This window comes from Petaurus breviceps, unplaced genomic scaffold, assembly GCF_028583685.1.
Source record: "Petaurus breviceps papuanus isolate PSGF00001 unplaced genomic scaffold, PetGlider_PUasm1.0 76, whole genome shotgun sequence".
Classification (NCBI taxonomy): domain Eukaryota; kingdom Metazoa; phylum Chordata; class Mammalia; order Diprotodontia; family Petauridae; genus Petaurus; species Petaurus breviceps.
This window is the reverse complement of record NW_027186473.1, coordinates 61,776,270-61,796,701: the sequence shown is the minus strand read 5'-3', so window position 1 is coordinate 61,796,701 and position 20,432 is coordinate 61,776,270. Positions and strand designations below refer to the sequence as shown.

The 20,432-nt window shown below is 35.7% G+C and overlaps 1 protein-coding gene across 1 annotated transcript in view; it reads right to left on the bottom strand.

The window, feature by feature from the left end:
* Positions 1–246: 246 nt before the first annotated feature.
* GUCY1B1 (guanylate cyclase 1 soluble subunit beta 1) overlaps positions 247–20,432 on the bottom strand; it is a 76,479-nt gene continuing 56,293 nt past the window's right edge. Inside the window, exons 6-14 of the mRNA XM_069105614.1 lie at positions 16,057–16,287; positions 14,674–14,790; positions 13,265–13,398; positions 10,838–11,035; positions 9,759–9,996; positions 8,036–8,176; positions 4,710–4,864; positions 4,252–4,378; positions 247–1,640 (exon numbers count right to left, since the gene is read on the bottom strand). Of these exons, the coding sequence (XP_068961715.1) occupies positions 1,617–1,640; positions 4,252–4,378; positions 4,710–4,864; positions 8,036–8,176; positions 9,759–9,996; positions 10,838–11,035; positions 13,265–13,398; positions 14,674–14,790; positions 16,057–16,287 (1,365 nt within the window). The 3' untranslated portion in view covers positions 247–1,616. The remainder of the gene's footprint in view (positions 1,641–4,251; positions 4,379–4,709; positions 4,865–8,035; positions 8,177–9,758; positions 9,997–10,837; positions 11,036–13,264; positions 13,399–14,673; positions 14,791–16,056; positions 16,288–20,432) is intronic.

Sequence of the window (20,432 nt, the reverse complement as noted above, 5' to 3'; positions counted from 1 at the left end):
TATCATTCTTCTTCTTCTTCTTCTTCTTTTTTTTTAAAGCAATTGGGGTTAAGCAACTTGCTAAAGGTTACACGGTCAGGTATTTCTTGGTGGGTGCTAAGTGTCTGAGCCCGGATTCGATCCCAGGTCTCCCAACTCTGGCCGGCGCTCTTACTCGCTGTGCTACCTGGTCGCCCCCAAAATTTGATTCTTTATGAACATTTGGGCAAATGTGTTTCAGTAAAAGAGCCTGCATTCAGTCACAGATAATACTCAACTTTAATTTTTTATTGAAATACAAATTGTCTCGAGACCAGTGGAAAAAATAATTTATTGCCGGTTCTTTTACACATAAACATGAAACATTTATACATATATTTATGTGTTGATACAATATACTAAATATAAAGACAAACTTTTTACACAAAATTAATTGCACTGTACTGTTCTGTGTTATTTTATAGGGACATATTCAGAAAATATTAGGGAGAGCATTAAGAATACAGGCATTTTCTTCCAAGAGGAACACATCCTCTATAGGGATCCAGCTAAGTATTCTGGAGCTCAGATCCTGAATATCATCACATTTGTCTACAGAAAGCAAAAGAAACTCATTTCCAAGAAGTATCAAGATCAGGCATAGACTCTACAATCAAGAGTCCCAGCAGGAAGCTTCCAACTTTGTTCTTGGATATTTCAAGAGCATCCAGACATTCAGTCCAATCCAAGATAAAGACTCAAATAAAAATCGTACAGCACTAAACTACAGCTGTACATAATTAACTATGTTTAATCTATAGATGCAATGGAATATGAGAGATGCAACATAAAGGAAACATGGAATTGCAGTTGCCATATGACTGGAGCAGTAGTGTACTTGTCCATCATAGAAAATGTCTTGTTTCTTGTTTTCCCTCCAATGCAACAATGGGAAATTGTGTCATACCTTGATATAACTGTTATTTTCTTAGCATATATATTAAATCTTACTCTGGGAAATTAATATTTTTTGAAGACATAGATGAGAAACGTCTGTTACACAAATAAACCAGCTCTATAACTTGGTCCCTAAATCTTGCTGCCCAAAGTGCACCGGTACTGTGATTTTCTTCTACCAGTTACAATCCAGACAGTGGCAGAATGGATTCAATAATGATGAATACCAGCATGACAAAGAGTGCTGAAAAATATGTGTGCAGAGCACCAAATGGAAGTGGTCAACTTTGGTACACAGACATATTGCCAAATGCTATTCAGCAGTTCATGAGGTTTAGGACACAAAAAGGTTCATTCACACCATCCACAGAGGAGGAGCTAAGAATATACCCACACCAAAAGCACAGTAATCTTCAAAGCAGAGCTGAAATATGAGCTTAGAGAGGTCAGAGGCAAATAGAAGAAAAATTTATATATGTGTATACGTACATTGTATATACACACATGTATATATATACACACATATATGTATATTTATATATGTACACACATACACACATACACCTATGGTCAAGGGATGGGGTCATTCATTGAAAGAGATGAAGCAAAATATATAGCCACATAGAATCACTGCTACTGGGCTGGGTTAGTGTCAAGGGACAGAGGACCCCCATCTGTTGTCTTTCTTCTTGTCTCTCACTTCAGCTCTCATCTTGTTTTGTTTCCTTAAAGTAAAAGTAAGGAGAGAAAGACTTAGTTTATAGTGGTAAACAAATTTGTTCATACTCAGTTTAAACAGGAGCAAGCCTCTAATATTTTTTTCTTCACTAGTAATGACTGAAGGTCATTGTGTGTGTGTGTGTGTGTATGTGTGTGTGTGTGTGTGAATGTGTTTATGTGTGTATATTTAATTTCATGGGTCCAAGTATGATAGTAAGAATGGCCCTGAAGGATTCAGGCAAAAGGATCACAAAAGCATAGAATGTTATATTCAAAACTGGAAGATTTTAAAGGTTAACTAGTACAATCCTCTAATTTTAACAAATGAGGAAACTGAGTCCTAGAGAGGTCCTGATTTGCCCAAGGACACACAGTAAGTGACAGAACAAAAAAACTGAGTCTAGGTCCAGATTCTTGGATTCTAAATCTGGTGGTCTGTCCACAATTGCATCCTGCCTCCCATAACTTTTGATCAAAGCAATAAGTTTGGCTGCTTATCAGCACAACTGCTGTGACTAATACCTTTGATTATCATTTATTATTTTTATGGAAAAACATAATCAATGCCCATGATTTTATGGATTTCTTAGCCTGATATAATTATTGTTCAGTTGTTTTCCACTCTTTTGTGATGCCATGGACCATAATGTTCATGGGTTTTCTTGGCAAAGATACTGGAGTGGTTTGCTATTTCCTTCTCAAATGTATTTTTTTTTTAGGCAATCAGTGTTATGTGACTTGCCACAGGTCACACAGCTAGTAAGTGTCCGAGGACAAATTTGAACTCAGGTCTTCCTAAGTCCAGGCCCAGAGCTCTATCCATTGAGCTATCAAGCTGTCTCCTAAGGAACATAATAGCTGATTTTATGTAGTGCTTTTAAATCTTCAAAAAAATATTTTTATGATTTCACTTAATTCTTTTTAAAGCTCTGTGAGACAAGCACTACAGACATTAGTATCCTCATTTTAAATATGAGAAAACTGAGGTTTAAATATGCTGGGTCATAATCGTGTGTCCAAAGTGGGATCCAAACCCAGATCTTTCTGATTCCAAATCCAGCACTATTCTCTAGGTCTACTTCTTTTCAGAAGAAAACCAACATGCGTATTTTCCCCACAACTATATTAGTAAAACAGCAAAAAAGTATGTAGATAAATATTTTTAAATGTGGCATAAATTCCCTCCTAGACTTAAATACTAAAAGGATTTTTTTTGGGGGGGAGAATGCATAAACACAAAAGAAATGTAATCAAAGAGTTTAACCTAGTCAGAAGCTAATACATCAAAAGGGTCACAGAATATCAAGTATGCTGTTGAAAGTATTCTTTGTTTAGCAGGAGGCTTGGCCTGTAGATAGATGCCTTTGTTGGTAGAGGTATACAGACAATGAAATAAGCAGCTTGGGGATATGCTGGAACCAGATCAAATTGGCTCAAAAGGATCAATTGTTAAATTTTTAGCATGAACATTTACATTTCAGAAATTGACAAATTTTATAAATCAGGACTTGAATTATTGTTTTGTTGATGGTTTGGATTTAAGAAATCGATGGAAAAAAGATTAATAGTGTACATTAAATTTAAAAGGGTATCCTATATATCTATATATATTAGAAATATTTTATATGTATATATATTTTTTTCAGGGAGTTGGTTGTTAAACATTTATCAGTATGCAACTGATAAAGTTCAAATTTATTCTGGAAATCTAAGGATCACCTTTGTGATGTGAGCTATGAATTTAGACCTGCCTTTTATCTGCTCTAAAGAATCCCCAGAGCCTAGGACAACTGGGGTGTTCTAGGACTTTAAGAAGATAAGGTGTTCCAGGATCAGAGATTCTGGTTAGCTTATAAGAGATTTCCAAAGAATCTGGAGCAAAGTGGGAATCCCAGAAGGTACTCAAAGTGAACTAGCATGCACCTCCCACATCCAGTCCTGGAGCCTGGTTTGGAAGTCAGATTGGGGATATGCTGGAACCAGATCAAATTGGCTCAAAAGAATTAGTATACAGAGAGCTCTCATATTGTCTATGGAACAGATTTGTTTTCATGAACCCATCATGGTGGAAAAGGGAATATCAATGTGTTAGAGGAGCATCACATGGGTGAGGTGAGAGGTCTCCCACCACAGTCCAGAAGCAAAAGGAAAGGAGCAAGACTGAAATGAGGCAGGTACTAAAAGTGTGGGTGCCCTCCACTTTGATTTTCATTGCTAGGCAAAAGCAACTAGCCAGAGAATGTAGCCTTTAAGAGAAGTACCCGTTGATTAAGCTAGTCCTGTACATTAATTTCTTTTTTTTTTTTTTAAAGCAGTTGGGGTTAAGTAACTTGCTCAAGGTTACACGGCCAGTTATTATTTCTGGGTGTGGTGCTGAGTATCTGAGCCCGGATTTGATCCAGGTCATCCCGACACTGGAGCCGGTGCTCTTACTCACTGAGCCACCTGGCCGCCCCTCTGTACATTAATTTCTTACTTGTTTTACTTAACTAATGATTAATATCTTTGGGAATATTTTTTCCCCAAAAAGAAAAAAAAGGTTTCTGATGGCTTAGATTAAACCTTATAATTATTCCATTAAAAAAAACTCAAACATTTCTCCTTCCTTAAATATACCTCATCCTCTGTACTTTTTCTGGACAGAAACCAAACTTGCATTGGCTCTTTTTTGCCCTTCATGGACACTGGTCCTCTGTGCTCCAGATGAAACTGTGGGTCTGAATTATCTGGTGTCATAAGACATCTGAAATAGAAAGAGTATAAAATACACATGCAGTTTTTTTCTGAAAATATGGTATGAATCTAACAGCCAGAGCACACAATAAAGGTCACTGCAGAAGATTCTGCAGGGGCATACATAGCACTCTGGTCATCTTGGACGTTGCCATGGTCATGAGGTTAGTCTTGAATAGAGTATCAGATAAATAAATATCAGAGAACATGACCAATGCCAGGGCCTGATGAGAGGAATGCTAAAAGTAACAGTGAAACCTGCATTTCTTAAGTGAACTTGAGGCAGGTTCTGCGAGTGTTGGTTTTTCTTTAATTCTGGTAAACAAGAAGTTCTTCCTTACCTATAGGTGTACTCAGATACATTGATCTTCCCCTTTTCTCCTGTGGTTTCTGTGCGGCTTGTAAGGTTAACAGTGTTCCCAAAGAGGCAGTAGCGAGGCATCCTCTGGCCTATGACCCCAGTCACTACCTCTCCAGTATGGATTCCTATTGTTATCTGCAGAAATAAAGGCTGGTACTTTAATTGCTTTTGTAACTCAGTGACAGTAATTCCCTGGGATTCGATGTGGTGATTGCATAGCATACACACTCATACCTAAGTCGCAATAACAATTTCACTATGTAGTTACTGTCTGGTGCAAATCCTTTCCCTGAGAACTCTCTGAGGACAGATTTGGCATTCCCTGCATAAAAGGGACTCTTTTCCTAAAACAATTGTTTATATACAAGAAGGTCTGAAGCAAGGTACACTGGAGAAGTAAATTTTTTATAGCTGAAATGGTACTGCATTTGTAATTAAAGAAGTAGGTTTGGGGCAGCTAGATGGTACATTGAATAGAGTACTGGCCCTGGAGTCAGGAGGACCAGAGTTCAAATCCAGCCTCAGACATTTAACACTTACTAGCTATGTGACCTTGGGCAAGTCACTTAACCCCAATTGCCCTGCCTTCCCCCCTGAAAAAAAAGAGAAAAGAAGTAGGCTTGAATCTCAATTTTGCTCCTTTCTATACAAGGACTATCAGCAAGTCACCAACCCTCTTGTCTGGATCTCAGTTTCCTCATTTATAAAATCTGAGAATGATGATGATCATTCTAAGGTCTCTTCCAGTTTTAGATCTTATGCTTCTGGTCAACACAAGAAGTGGTATTTTGTTGTTTTTAAGTGAAAAAAAAAAACAAGAGTTCTCAGTGATTTAGGTGAAGCACATAGACACACACACAAAGGCTTCCAATAGGGTTTCCTAGAACACTATATTTCTTTCTGTTGTGAAGTTAAAGTAAAATTAGCCAAATAATCTAAAATTGCTGCAAGTACTAAACCAGGCATACAAAGAAAGTGGGTTTCCATCTGATTCTACTCTACTAGCCAAGTAACAGGCAGGTCACTAACTTCCTAGGACCTCAGTCTCCTCATCCTTCAAATAAGATGAACTCTAAGGCCCATTACAAATGTAAAATTCTATATTTAGTGATATTAATATCCATATTTTAAGCACCTTTTGTTGCATAATTTTTTTTAATGTAGAGAAGAAAACAAAGTATAGGAGTTATATGCAAATAGGGAAATGTTATTACCATGTTTTTTCTTTCTTTTTTCTATCTATCTATCTATCTATCTATCATCTATCTATCTATCTATCAAAGCTAGATATAGCAAGACATATATTGTTATTGTGTCAGACTCTTCATGACTCAATTTGAGGTTTTCTTGGCAATGATACTGGAGTGGTTTGCTATTTTCTTGTCTTGCTCATTTTACAGATGAGGAAATTGAGGCAAAACAAGGTTAAGTGACCTGTCCAGTGTGACATAGCTATTAAGTGTCTGAGGCCACATTTGAACTCAAATCCTCTTGCCTCTAAGCCCAGTACTCTATACACTATGCCACCTACCTGCCCAAGAAGACATGTGTGTGAATAACACACATATAAATAAACACATGTACTTCTAAAAACTCCACATAGCAGAAATTCAGTTTCTTATACATATCTATTTCTTTTTCAAATCTTAAAGTATTTGTGTTTGTTCATTATTGTTTCTGGGGGAAGGGAAAGGAATAAACATCTAGATGGTGCCTATTCTGTGCTGGTCACTAAGTGTGAAGTGTGCTAAGTACTTTACAAATATTATGTCATTTGATCATCACAACAACCCTGTCAGGCAGATGTTGTTATTATTCTCATGCCACTAATGAGGAAACAGAGGCAGACAGGAGTTAAGTGACCTGCTCAGGGCCACACAGCTAGTTAGTGTCTGAGACTGGCTTTGAACTTGGGTCTTCCTAACTCCAGGTCCAGTGCCCTATCTAATGCATCACTTCACTGTTTAAATTAACCACCTTTCATTTTTTTTAAAGAAAGAAGGGAAGATCATGAGTGGGACCTATAGGCTGTAGCACTGAGTTTGAGTCATGGGGTCTAACATTTACTAGCTGAGACATTTAGTCATATTTAGTATGAGTTTCCTCATCTGTAAATCAGAGGGCATAGCATTCTCATGACCTTCCTAAGAAAGGACACCTATGTAAAGAGTGTCTGAATTATCAATAAGCCTTGAAAACTTCTGTCACCCAGGATGTGCATATGTGAAAACCAAGTCCCAGAAGTGCCTTGATTTGCTTCATATCATTCAGAGATACCAAAGATGAGAGAAATAATAAGAACTCCATGGTCTTATCCCCATCATCAGATTATAATAATGATGATGTTAAAAACAGTAGCAACGATATACAAATGGACCTGTGATCTTATTAATCTCAATATTCCCTCCAGGGGTGCAGATCTCAACCCATCCTTGCCTCATAGTACATATACTCCTTGCCTGAGTTAATCATCATAATACCCTGTGAGGCAGGCATTCTTATCATCCCTATTTTACAAATGAGAAAACTGAGGCTCAGAAAAGCTAAGTGACTTGTCTAGGGTCATGTAGCTAGAATATGTGAGAGCTAGGATTTGAACCCAAATTTTAAATCCAATTCCAAATGTCTTACCTACTTCATCAGGCTATCTTTCTGCCAGGGCACCTCTTACATGGTATTGGTATATACTTGTAAAATTAACTTTAACTCAGTGGTAGAATGCTAAATAACAAGTACAGAGAAAATCGGGGTGAGGTGTGGCTCAGGTGGAATGAGAACAATCATGGGACCTCCAGACTAAAATGAGACAGGTATAAGGTACCATCTAAGAGGCAGCACAATATGGTGGGCAGAGAGACAGTTTTGAAATAGACAAGAGCTGAGTTCAAATGCTACTTTTGATACATATTATCTAACATGGGGAAGTCATTGGAACTCTCAATGTATGAGGAAAGCCTCTAAGGCTAAGTTAGAAACAGGCTTTTGAGCTGCATCCAGGGTAGAAGTTTCCATACCAAGAGTTTGCCATAGCAATTAATTAGCAAATCCAATCTCATCTCAGGACAACAAAAAAAAAAGAGCTCATCTAGTCTGTATACTGTCTTCAGTATAGTGTTGAATATGTATTCTGGTCAAGAAAATATACATCATACCTTCAGGGAAGAGAGTTTGGTTTCAGAACTTTTATACTATGTAACATTTTTACTTATACATATTAAGATAAATATATGAAATATGAATCAAATCTCAAAATTTAGTTGCATACTTGTATATAGGCACTGACAATTCTGTTCAATATTTACTAACCTGCACGGATTCTCCATCTACTTGAACCTGGCCAGCTATTTCCATCATGTCAAGGGCCAGGTGGCAAATGGAGCGGGCATGGTGGATACAAGGCTCTGGTAAACCACTTACAGTCATATACTTATCACCAACAGTCTCCACCTATTATAGAACATAGAGTATCGTTGGTACCACATAAAGTGATTTTTACTATTGTCTCCACTTCCTATAAACGATCCACCATGTCCTCTAGTAACTTCAAAGATTTTCTGTTCTTCAATTTGTTGAAAATTCCGAGGCAGTCGAACACTGTTGATTGAATCTTTGGCATGACAATGTGACATTCACATACACTGGAAGCATTATTTATGGTGTTGATATGGGTGGATTTTATGACAATGTTAATTTTCTTCAAGAAACACCCCTCTAGTGCTCACTAATTGAGGAATGGTTGAATCAAATTTAGTATGGAACATTTTTGTACTTTGAGAAAAAATATATTTGAAGAATTCAGAGAAGCTTTCAAAGGCTTGCATAAACTGATGTAAAGCAAAAAAAACGCAGAACTAGGAGAACAAATATCCAAATGACTACAATAATATAAGTTAAAAAAACCCCAAAACAAACCATAGTCAGATGATGTCAGACTAAACTACCAATCATTGCTTCCAGAGGATAGATAATGAAACACTCCTTCATTCTCTGTTGGGTCTGTGGACACTTATTGTTGCATATAATGGTGAATGTGGTTACTGTGCTGGTTAGTTTCATTTAAGCATTTTACTTTGTTACAATGGGACGTCTATTAGGATGGGGGGGGGTAATATCGGGAAATGACGATGAACAAAAATGGAAAACAACTTAAAAAAACTACTCAGCTAATTCTCTGCACTATAGCAGCAAAATCCATTGTCAATGTATACTTTCCTAAATCAAGGAAAGAGAATCAGAATGGGAATGAGCACATGTTAGTCACTAAATAGAAGCTTAGTATATGATTTATCTCTTTATTAATCATTTTTTTATGATGTGGCCGAGCTTTGTAAATGCCAACAGATCACATAAAATAAACAGTCTTTGAAAAGCTTACATTATACCAAAGGTCTGGGGATGATTTGGTTAACTTTCCTGACTTTATGGAGAAAGATTCGGCTGACTTAATTTTTTCCAACGTTATATTTGTTTCCAGTTGTAATAGAGCACAGGAATATATTGTAAATATTTATCCTCAAGCTGATATTATCTGAAGGCAAATGTGAGCCTTCTATCACCCCTCCCCTGCTCTGGGACACATTTAGTGAGAAAAGCTAAGTAAAAATGCCTTTGTGAAGTCTCCAGAATGGATGCTGTGTTTATTCCAAAAGTAATCAACACGCAGTGCAGTTCTGTAACCCTGAGTGAGTGAGCAGCTAAACATTTCATTTCAACCAAGGAAATCATTCAGTGCATTCACCCTGTTTTCACTGAAATCACACTGCTCTCAATGAAATCATAATGTTCTCAGTCATATTACATTTCTCTAAATTAAATCACACTTTCTTCCTAAATACTGTTTGGGTACAAGGAATGGAAAGTTTCATAACATGAGGTAAGTATTTGGGCAAATGTTAAAATACTGAATAAACAGTGGCTTACTCCATGTCTCCTCAGCTATCATCATGAATTTGTGATGATCATGATGACTGTGGAGTAATTTCATGGAATAAAGGCTCCCCCATGTCTAAAATCTGAAATGACAACTTACCTTATAGACAAATGGATTTTTCCGTGAATCAGTCAGTATATCAAATCTCGTGTAGAGATCATTTAGAAGATTGACGATCTTCATGGCCCCTTCTCCAGATGCATGCTTACTGCAGAAGGCATTGAATCCCACAATCCCACTGAATAGGATAGTGACATTGTCATACCTCTTGGCAGGTACTGGGCGTTTATGTCTTAGCTCATTAGCAACTGAAGGGGGAAGGACAGAATACAGTAACCTGTATAAAGAAATAAAACCAGAATGTGAATGAGAATGGGAGAAACCATACAACTAAACCAATACTATGTTTGGCATTTCTATAGCCTATCTGATCAAAGACCCTTATAAGGTTGACTCTTACAAGATCATTAAAAAGTGCCTGACATAGGTATCTTATACTCATTTTTTAGGTAAGGGAAAAGAAAAATGTTCAAATTTGGTCATCTGACTATATACTTAACCACACATTGAATGGTAGAAGTGACAAATGAAACCACAACTCCTCTGGTGCCCTTTACTGTGATGCTATAATGCAAAAAAAGAGAAAACAAAACAAAGCAAAAACTCCCAAACCCTCCTGTAACCAGGACTTGGAAAACTATTAAATCTCAGTGACATCAAAGGCACTACTCCCTCAGTTATACTTTTCTTCATGGAAGAAGCTACTTGAAATATTTGGGTGGGGAGTAATTTAGAGGAGATGCTATTTGATTTGTAGAGACTATGCAAGAGGAGAATAGGAAAGTATATCTGTGAAGAAGTTTGGACAGGATAACAGAAACTGATGAACCAATCTGGCACCAATATTCAGGTTGATGTTTTTGCCTTTTAACATATTCTATAGAAATGTTTATACTTTGAAAATGTAAACATACACAAAAAAGACACCTTCAGCATTATTTCACATATGCTCTACCTTTGTAAATGAAAATTAGAAAGTTTCATCTCATTTTAAGGAGGACATTTCAGAGTTATAATCTCTTACTTTCTTTTCAAGTCAACAGTCAAATTCTATTACACTAACAATGCATGACAGTTATGCATGCTCCCATTTATATAAAACATGGGCTCTTTCTTACGTGTCTGTCTTTTTCTTTTCATCTTCCAGTGCTCTCAGAGTGAGCTGTAGCCTATCTGTGAGGATTTCCAGTTCCTGTGTCAGCTTATATTCCTCTCGGAACTGCTCTCCCAAAAGAACGAGATCCCGGGTGGCATCATGCAAGGGGATGTCACTCAAATAGAGACCTCTCCTTGTTAGGTCATCCAGATTCATCACACTGTTATAAAAAGAAATATTGCAAAATTGTCCCAAATCATCCAAGTGGAATTACTATCACGAAGAAGATGTGGTAGAAGAAGGATATCAAAGGTCACTGCCAATCAAAGTAAACAAAGATTATTAAGCATTGACTCTGTGTAAGGGGCTCTGTTAAATGCTGAAGGGCCATTTAACATGACCCTCAAGCTCAAAGGGTACCTCAAACTTATTAAAAATAATCTGTTTGCATGTGGGATGAGAATTTTCATATGTATGCTTCATTTAATTGTCCTTTATTTTCAACTCTGACATTACATTAAAACCAGAGTCTTATTCCAAGGATTGGTGCATTAGAAAACAATAAAAGCTAGAAAAGTATTTGTTCCAGTAATTTAAAAAAATGTTGTCACATTTTGGGGAATGTTACATTTTATTTTCATGTGTTTTCATTTTTAAAAAATTATGGCTCTGGGCTTGAAAATCTAGAAGCCTCTTCCAGCCCCTGAAGAGTTTTAGGAGCCCTTATGAAGAAGAAAGTAGATTTCTCTGTTGTTTGGTCAAATTTCCCTAAAGATATGTTGACTCTTTAGAAAAATTTAATGGGAGGTAATTAGTTTTGCAAGCCCTTAATTACAAATTGATATATTATGTTTCTGCATCATTACTTTTCAGAATTTTTGGTAATTTGCCATATGTTTTCATTACAAGCATAGACAAAAATGAGGAAGCCAATTCAGAAAGAATGTGTACATTCTAGGGAAAATTCCTAATGCAGAAAGGATTTATCTTATTTTGTAAAAACAATGAAAGTTATGTTAAATGGAGGTATATTTAAATCCTCTTTTTTGTTCTTTGTATAGGGAAATGTTCATGTTTGATATCTTCAAGTTCATAATAATTAAAAAATAAGTTTAAGGTGTATATTATATAAATTTCAATATTTATTATGAAATTATAAGGAATCTCATCTAAGATAATGTTTTATCAACCTAAGGTCACTTTAAAATTATATCTTTAACCCACTGCCCTCAAAGTATTATTTAACTGTTGTACAATAAGTTGCATAATTTTTTTTAACTACACAAATTGTTACATCTGTATAAAGCATCCCCCAGAGAGCTCAATGTCAAAAAGCAAAATAAAATATAAATAAATATCCCTGGATATGATTTCTTTTTATTAAGACAGTTTCATAGGTTCCTTCCATATTAACAAAGCAAACTTTAAAATAACTTCATTTGTCCATGTGTTTCAGCTGTATCCAACTTTTTGTGACCCCATTTGGGGTTTTCTTGGCAAAGGTACTAGAGTGTATTACCATTTCCTTCTTCAGTTCATTTTACAGATAAGAAAACTGAAGCAAATAGAGTTAAGTGACTTGCCCAGAATCACACAGCTAGTAAGTGTCTGAGGCCATATGATATGAACTCAGTTCTTCCCAAATCCCAACCCAGCACTCGAACTGGCATATCTTTATTGTCCCACTGATATTCACAAAAAAATTAAATGCATCACAAATATATGTATGTGTTTATGTATGTGTGTATATGTGTGCATATATATGTCTATGTGTATAATGTATACACATATATGTGTGTGTGTATATATACATATATATAAAACAAATTATTTTACCTGAATTTTAACTCTATGAAAATTTAGATGCTGTATCAGGTAATGAGTTAAAAAAACTAACACTATTTGTTTTCTGAAACACTGTTTATTAAAATAGGCCTAGATAAAGTAATGAGCAGCTAAGTGGCATAGTGGATAGAGTTCTAGGCCTAGACATGATTGAAAAATGACTGACCAACAAAAGAAAGATATGCTAACAAGTTCCTAGCAAGAAATCTCTGCCTGTTAGACATTTAAGTCCCTTGAATTTGCATACATACACACACACAAGTGTGTGTGTGTATTACACAAAAACTATAATTGCTTTATGACCTTACTTATGACGTCTACTTTCCTGATGGCTCTATCACTGAGTTTTGGATTAAGCTCTTCATAAATCTAAAAACACCTAAGTTCCTTTGTGCTATTATTAAGATGCAGAAAATAAAACATTTAAAATGATTTCTCTTTAGTTCAGTAAAGTTAAACATCAAATTACATAATTCTAGGTATAGGGCACCACCTGTAAGCAGTCATCATTGTGTAATAGCAATTCAGAGTGTGAGAACACATGCCAATCAAATTGTACCAACATTACTTCAGGCACCTGAAGGACAATTAACTGTTGTAATACCTTGGAGAACACAGGAAAAGAATGCTCTCTGCTTCAGGTAAGTATATCATTTGCCCCTTAAGGCGTAAGCAACCGATCTCAGCCCCAGTCAGCTCATCTTCACACTCCAGTTTCTCCACATCCAATAATCCTTCCTTAAGTAAACACACCAGGGCTGTTAGTTCACATCAATCAGATTCTCTTTTTCTCCCCAGGGTGCCCATATTTAACCATCCTTTTAGAAGATCCAAAATGTATTTCTTAAAGAAATGCACAATGGTTAAAAGAACATCAGTTAAGTGAGGGGTTTTAAGGTCTGTTTTTTTGTTGTTTGTTTTTAATTTTGCTTTTGCGTTAAAAAATTTGCATTTGTCTAACTATAGTGCTATGTGACAAAATTTGAAGATGATTTGGTTAACTTTATCTTTCATGCCTGCAAGATAATATAGCTATGTAGTCTCCCAGATGAGGAAGAACAAAATTTTCCCTCCATTTGAACTGTCCTTTAGTGCAAGCAGATTCATGCTAGGCTGCACTACAGAGCAAGCCAGCAACCTTCCTCACTTCATACTGGCAACCAGAAATGGGACCAGCTGCACAGGGAAATATTTTGGGTAGCTGAGGTAGAATGGAGAATATACTATAGAAAACTTAAGTATATTCTTCAATTCTAACTCCTTTTTGGTTATGCCTTTTTCAGGAGCTATATGCCTGTAAACCACAAATTCACAACTAATGGTCATACAACAGTACATTTGGAGGTATACTGCAGAAGGGAAAAATAAGATATATTCTCCCTATAGATAAGTGTGCATTAGAACATGATAAGTATTTTAGAAAACTAAATGCCCTCTGGGAAGAAAAACTTAGTTATACTGTATCTCATGAACAGATTGGAAGTTCTAGTACTTTTCCCCCCTTTTCCTCAAAAAGAAATTGATAACAAGAATCTACTTAGGGAAATAATAGGTTGGCTGATTTTATAAAAGTAAACCAGAATGCCAAAGCAAAAATTCAATTCAATTCAACCTCTCTGGGCCTTAATTTCCTTATCAACAAAAAGAGAGGTTAGATTAGACTAGACTAACTTTGCCGTCTCTTCTAGTTCTAGTATCTATAATCCTATAATCTTACAAATATTTATTTAAAACATGCAAGACACTGTGCTAGACAATGGAGATACCAAAACAAAAAGAATGGTAGTGATTAAGGAGGTTAACTTCTACCTAAGAGTACCATTCCTTTTGTTTTGGTATCTCCATCACAAAGACCACCAATATCAATTTATTAATTTACTGTTGGGTATTGTTTTTGCAACTCTAGAGTACCCATTTCCTATCATCTAATGACTTCTATTTTTCCCTCCCAACAATTTTCATTTTCTGATTTATCACATTTTAAAATTTTAACTGAAATGATACTTTGATTACCTTGCTTCTCAAGACAAATACAGTGTTGATATGTGAGAGGATCCCATGGAAACTGATGTCAATATGAGGACGAACCAGAGAGAAGACAGATAACAAGCTGCAATTTCCTGGCTGAAGCTAAAATGTAGAGGGAGAGAAATCAGTACTCAAATAATATAAGACAAAACATTTTATATAATCAGAAATAATATTACTTAACTGACTATAATACAGTGATATTAGTTCTTAGTCACTTTATTAGTCTCATAAATTATACTGTCTTGAAATTTAGAAGAAGAAAAAAACAAACGACTAGAAGCCAGATTCTGAACCAACACAATAATTTGATAAGCATGGAGCCAAATGTTTGGAACCAAATGGAATTAGGATCATTTCTATTCAAACATAATTTACTTCAAAATGAATCTAAAAAGAGAAATTTGACTTTTTTTTTAATGAGTAAACTGAAGGGGCGGCTAGGTGGCTCAGTGAAAAGAGCACTAGCCCTGGGGTCAGAAGGACCTGAGTTCAAATACGGCCTCAGAAACTTAACACAAAAACTATCTGTGTGATCTTGGGGAAGTCAGTTAACCCCAACTGCCCTCCCCCCAAAAAAGCAAAAAAAAAATGAGTAAGCTAAGGAAGGGATGGATTAGTGTTTATCTTTTTTAAAGTTAGATTTTAACACAATTTAAAAAATAAGCTGCATCAAATTTTAGATTAGCCCTTTCCTGACCACATTAATTATTCCTGAATCTATGATGAAAATAACTAAAGTGGGCAACCACCATACTTTCCTGTTTGAAACTAAAGCTGACTTTGGCTGTCCTCCAAATTGTACAGTTTGGTATCTTATTATGGCAACTGGTTTTACAGTGGATAAGGTGGGATTTTGCCAAAGCAACTGAATCTACGGGGCAAGAACAACTTCAAAAAACAGAGAATGAAGAATTGAAGAAAACATTCAGCAAACTGCTGTTTCCACAATTTTCCAATATAATTCTTACTTTCTTCTTTCTATTTCATGCTATTCTCCTCAATATTCTTCACGTCTTTCTAGGATATCCTTAAATTTTATTTTACAGCTTCTGTCCTAAAATCATTTGTTACATGAGGATCATTCTCTCTAATAATTAAAATGATCCACCCTCACTTCAATTCCTCATTTTCTTAATAGACCATCCAAATGGAAAAATTAAACAGATAAGAGTGTGGGGGGGGCAAGAAGGGAAAATAGCACTGTGTATTTCAAAATACATGCTTTGTGTATCTATAAGTCATATAAAAAAAGAAAGGTTTCTGTCATGAAGCACTACAAAATTTGCCTAAGAACAGAAATGTTAGAAGGAAACAACGTTTGATTTTTAGATCCTGTGGCACTAAGAGAGAATGATATAATTTTACCTGGGGAAGCACTCTGTATATGGCATTTCCACACTGAGTTACTACTAGATCCCTGTCAAATATTATATGAAAAGGAAAAGCTTTGCAGAAAGTATAAGGGCTGATGCGGGATTCCTGGGTACCATTTTCTTCAAATCTGTCAAGATCTTCATAAAAATCCTCTTCCTTAGATTCTTTTTCTTCAATTAAAAATTGTGTGTGGTCACATTCTTCATTTCTTTGCTGAATAACCTGCTCAAAAAAAATTAATAAAGATATATCATAGATGGCACTACTTACATGCTTCTCACTGGCATAGTTAAAATACTCATAATATCTTCTAGAGCATAAAGGTGATGGAAAAAAATCAAATTTCCAATATGAATTTTAATGCTTATATAGATGTACAGATTCAACATATACTTGAAACAAGGAAAAAAATGTTCAAACAAATAGATATTTGCTTTTCCCTCTTTAGACAATCAAGGAGAATAACCACTTAAAATGAAATTGCAATTTTGAGGAAAAACTACATTAAAAACAATGTTTAGGTCTTTGAATAAAAAACCAGCTATTTCTACATTCCTTATTTCCTTGAAAGGGATAGTATAGGCATGAGAATGTATATTTTGTTCAGGATATAATCAAATGTGAATTTATTACCTATTTTAAAAATTTTAAATTAATAATAAATATTTACAAGTTCCTACTATTATAGAGAAATAAACTATGGAAAGTCATAAGAAATTATTTTCTTTTTAAATTTAATTTTATTGTTCTGAACTTATGGAAATAAGTATGATGTTGGGCAAGAACTCTAATAAGTGTAGTTAATTATTCAAGGATTTGAATATTGGTTATCTTTTGCACTTAGCATTCATGTAATGAATGCTACTTGAATGATTAAGAACTAGTAAAAATAATAATAATAGCACTTTTTATATAGTGCTTCAAGATTTGCAAAGTGCTTTGGAAATATCTCATTGTAGTTCACTCATTTATTCTAGTGAATGAAATGGTTTTGTAGGTAATACTCATTGCCTTGCCTGTGTTTCTTCACAAGCTTCTGCTGTTTTCAATGCTTATTATCCTGTGCAGTTCTTGTCCATTTTTTTTTCACCTGTAAAATCTCCACAGAGAATCTACTCACTCCATGCTTACTCTTACTCTTTTCTTTTAATAATTGAGAGAGTAATGATGGACTTGGACTGTTCAACTGTTAATTCCTATTTTACCAAAATAACCAGCCCATCTCCTTTTCTAGACTTATATGCCATTAAAAATGACTCTCATAGTATTTCTCAAATCTCTGGAAATATACTGCCACCTAATGTCATTTAATTCACTTGCAATTTTGATTCTTCTGAGATTGTCATATTCTATGATTCACAGTCATACAGTATACTCCCAAGGGAATACTGCCATTGAAATGTAGGCTTCTATGACAGAGCAAGTTGGAATCCAGAAGAAATCAGTGAAATTTCCCAAATATCTTACTCCTATTTAATTCTGGACTCAGCTGATTATTAGCAATGCATTTACACACATACAGATATACTGGGAGGATTTTCCACTCAAATGCATGCCATAGTCTCGGGCAATAGGCCTTTTTTATTCTCGGGTTTTTCCCATGTGGATTGTTGGCCTATTCTCTTTCGAGTGGCCATGGATCCCACTGAGATGCATTGTATCAATCCCAGGACTCAATATCATCAGTACTATGTCATCTATAAAAAGGACCATTCGCACTATCTTCCATTGACTAAAATCAATTAGTATTTTTATTCCTATTATAAAAATAGATAAAGAAGTGGATACCTAGAGGTTAAATAAGTTATTCAAAATCAGACTACAGCCAGGTCTATAAAAGTAAAACAAAGGAAGAATGCATAGTGATCTAGTGAATTTAAGAAACTGTTTAGGCTGATAATGGGGGCAGCTAGATAATGCTAGGTAGGATAGAGTTCTAGGCCTGGAATCAGGAAGACTCATACTCCTGAGTTCAAATTTGGCCTCAGACAATTACTAGCTGTGGGACTCTGGGAAATTTTCTTAATTCTATTTGCCTCAGTTTCCTCATCTGTAAATTGAACTGGAGAAGGAAATGGCAAACCACTCCAGTATCTTTGCCAAAGAAAACCCCAAATGTGGTCATGAAGAGTTAGATATAACTTAAACAACTCAACAACAAGAGTGATATGTGTATAGTACCCTTCAATAACCATCAAATTGAGGAAATTTACAGAGATTCAGGATTATAGATCTAGAACTAGAAACAACTGCAGACATCATGTAGTTCAAACCCCTCATTATACAGATGAGAAAATTGGGGCTCAAGTACTGTCACACAGTGTCAGAGATGGGATTTAAACCCAGCTTTCCTTCCTATGTTCGTTCCATGGACACTGCCATTTTTATAATCTAAGTTTATGGTGGAAAATTCCAATATCTTAGAAATATTTTAGGAGACAAACTTACTGTGAAAATGTGTAATAAATAAGATTGCAGCATTTGCCCTGACAAAACTCAAGTGGAGTTCTTCTGATGTCATCCTCCCATGTCTAAGACTCTAATCACCACAGCAACAGCCACGTTTTGATAAATTGCTAGCTTTCAGAGATTTCAAGCTACTTTTTTCCCTTTCTGTGGCTGGCAAGCACCTGTGCCTATTTAGTTTAGGTATTTGAAAAGTCAGAACAATAATAAAGGAAATAATTTTAAAATTTGATTTAACTTGGGGAAAAATAGTTCTCATCATTCTTCCAAGGCCTAGATGTGAAATATCCCTAGGGCTACAATACTGTTAGTTCACTGTCATTTTCTGGGGGTTATAGAAAGGCAGGAAGATCTGGTGTGGATTTAGGGGGTGATCTGTGCAGTGGGTGGAATTTTGATTGTGATATGATAAGAACCATCCTCTTTATCTGGGTGTATTTCCCTAAGTCCCTTAGTTAGGTATAAGAGATGAAGTTAGGTATCTAGTTGACTAACTGATTATGTAATCATCTGGGTTGAGCACATGTTGAAAGTCAAACAAACCACCAAGTCCTTCCTGAATGGCTGAGAATGAGCTTTTCTTTAGTAGCACCACTGCTGCAGAGTTGGAAGACACTGTAGAGGTCATCTAGTCCAATTCCCTCATTTTATAGGGGACAAAAATGAGACCCAGAGGAGTTAAGTGATTTTCCTCAAATCACAAAGGAAGTAAATGAAAGACCCAAAATTTGAAATCAAGCCATTCCATTCGAAATCTAGTATTCTTTACCACACCATAGTGTTTCTCAATTCTAGTGATCTTGCAGTGTTGTTTCTAAAGCTGTGTATTCTCTGACCTATTATAAATCAGTCATAGAAAGTGCATTGCTGATGGTCCAGAATAGGTAGAGACAAGAGATACATAGAAAAGATGAAAAAGAAATCAGGGATTAACTGGAGCAGAGTCCAAGGAACCATGTGGTCTCAGGAGACAAGAAGAAACAGGAGGTTCAGGGCCTAAATGGGGGGATTAAGGGATTAGAGTTCAACATGGAAGAGCCCGAGTGCCCAACATCAATATTCTTTGGACCTTCTAAAGTTTTACATTAGCCACACCTCCACTTCCATCCATTATCACAGTCAGTTAACAAACAATTATTAAGTAGTTACTATGTGCCAGTCACATGCAGATAATCAATAATCAAGTGCATACCATTCCAAGACTATGTCAAATTGGAAGATGCACAGTCCATTATTATTATTTTTTTTTGTTTTTTGGAGGGCAATTAGGGTTAAGTGACTTACCCAAGGGTCACACAGCTAGTTTTTGTATTAAGTGTCTGATGACAGTTTTGAACTCAGGTCCTCCTGACTCCAGGGCCGGTGCTCTATTCACTGTGCCACCTAGCCGCCCTGCACAGTCCATTATTAATGGAAATCAACATTTTGTATTTTAACAAATAATTGCTGGGCACTTTCACTAACATTTTTATATTTGGAATTGAATTAAAACTATATAGTTCCAATTGTGACAACAGTCTTTTCTCTCCTTGTGTATAAAAAAATGGGCATTCTTTAGATAACCGTGAAGATGCTCAGCCTTACTTTACTAGTTTTGCTAAGTATATAAAAGCTGAAGACAAATGGAAAAAGGGAGCCAGCACCAAGAGTATCTCTACCACACCAGAGTCGAGAGAAACTGGCAATTAAATTACTGCCCCCACAAAATGCAAAGGGGAGAACAGTGTTTGGGGTTTACCAAGATGCAGAGTCTGAACATGTGATAATTTTTGGCAAGTTTTTTCTCCATCTAAGTAGAATGTGCTTTCATTAAAACAATAAGTTTAAGTTGATAATGTATATTTTTAGAACAACATTAACTGGATGCATAAGAAAAAGACAATGAAGCCCCAAGTATATAA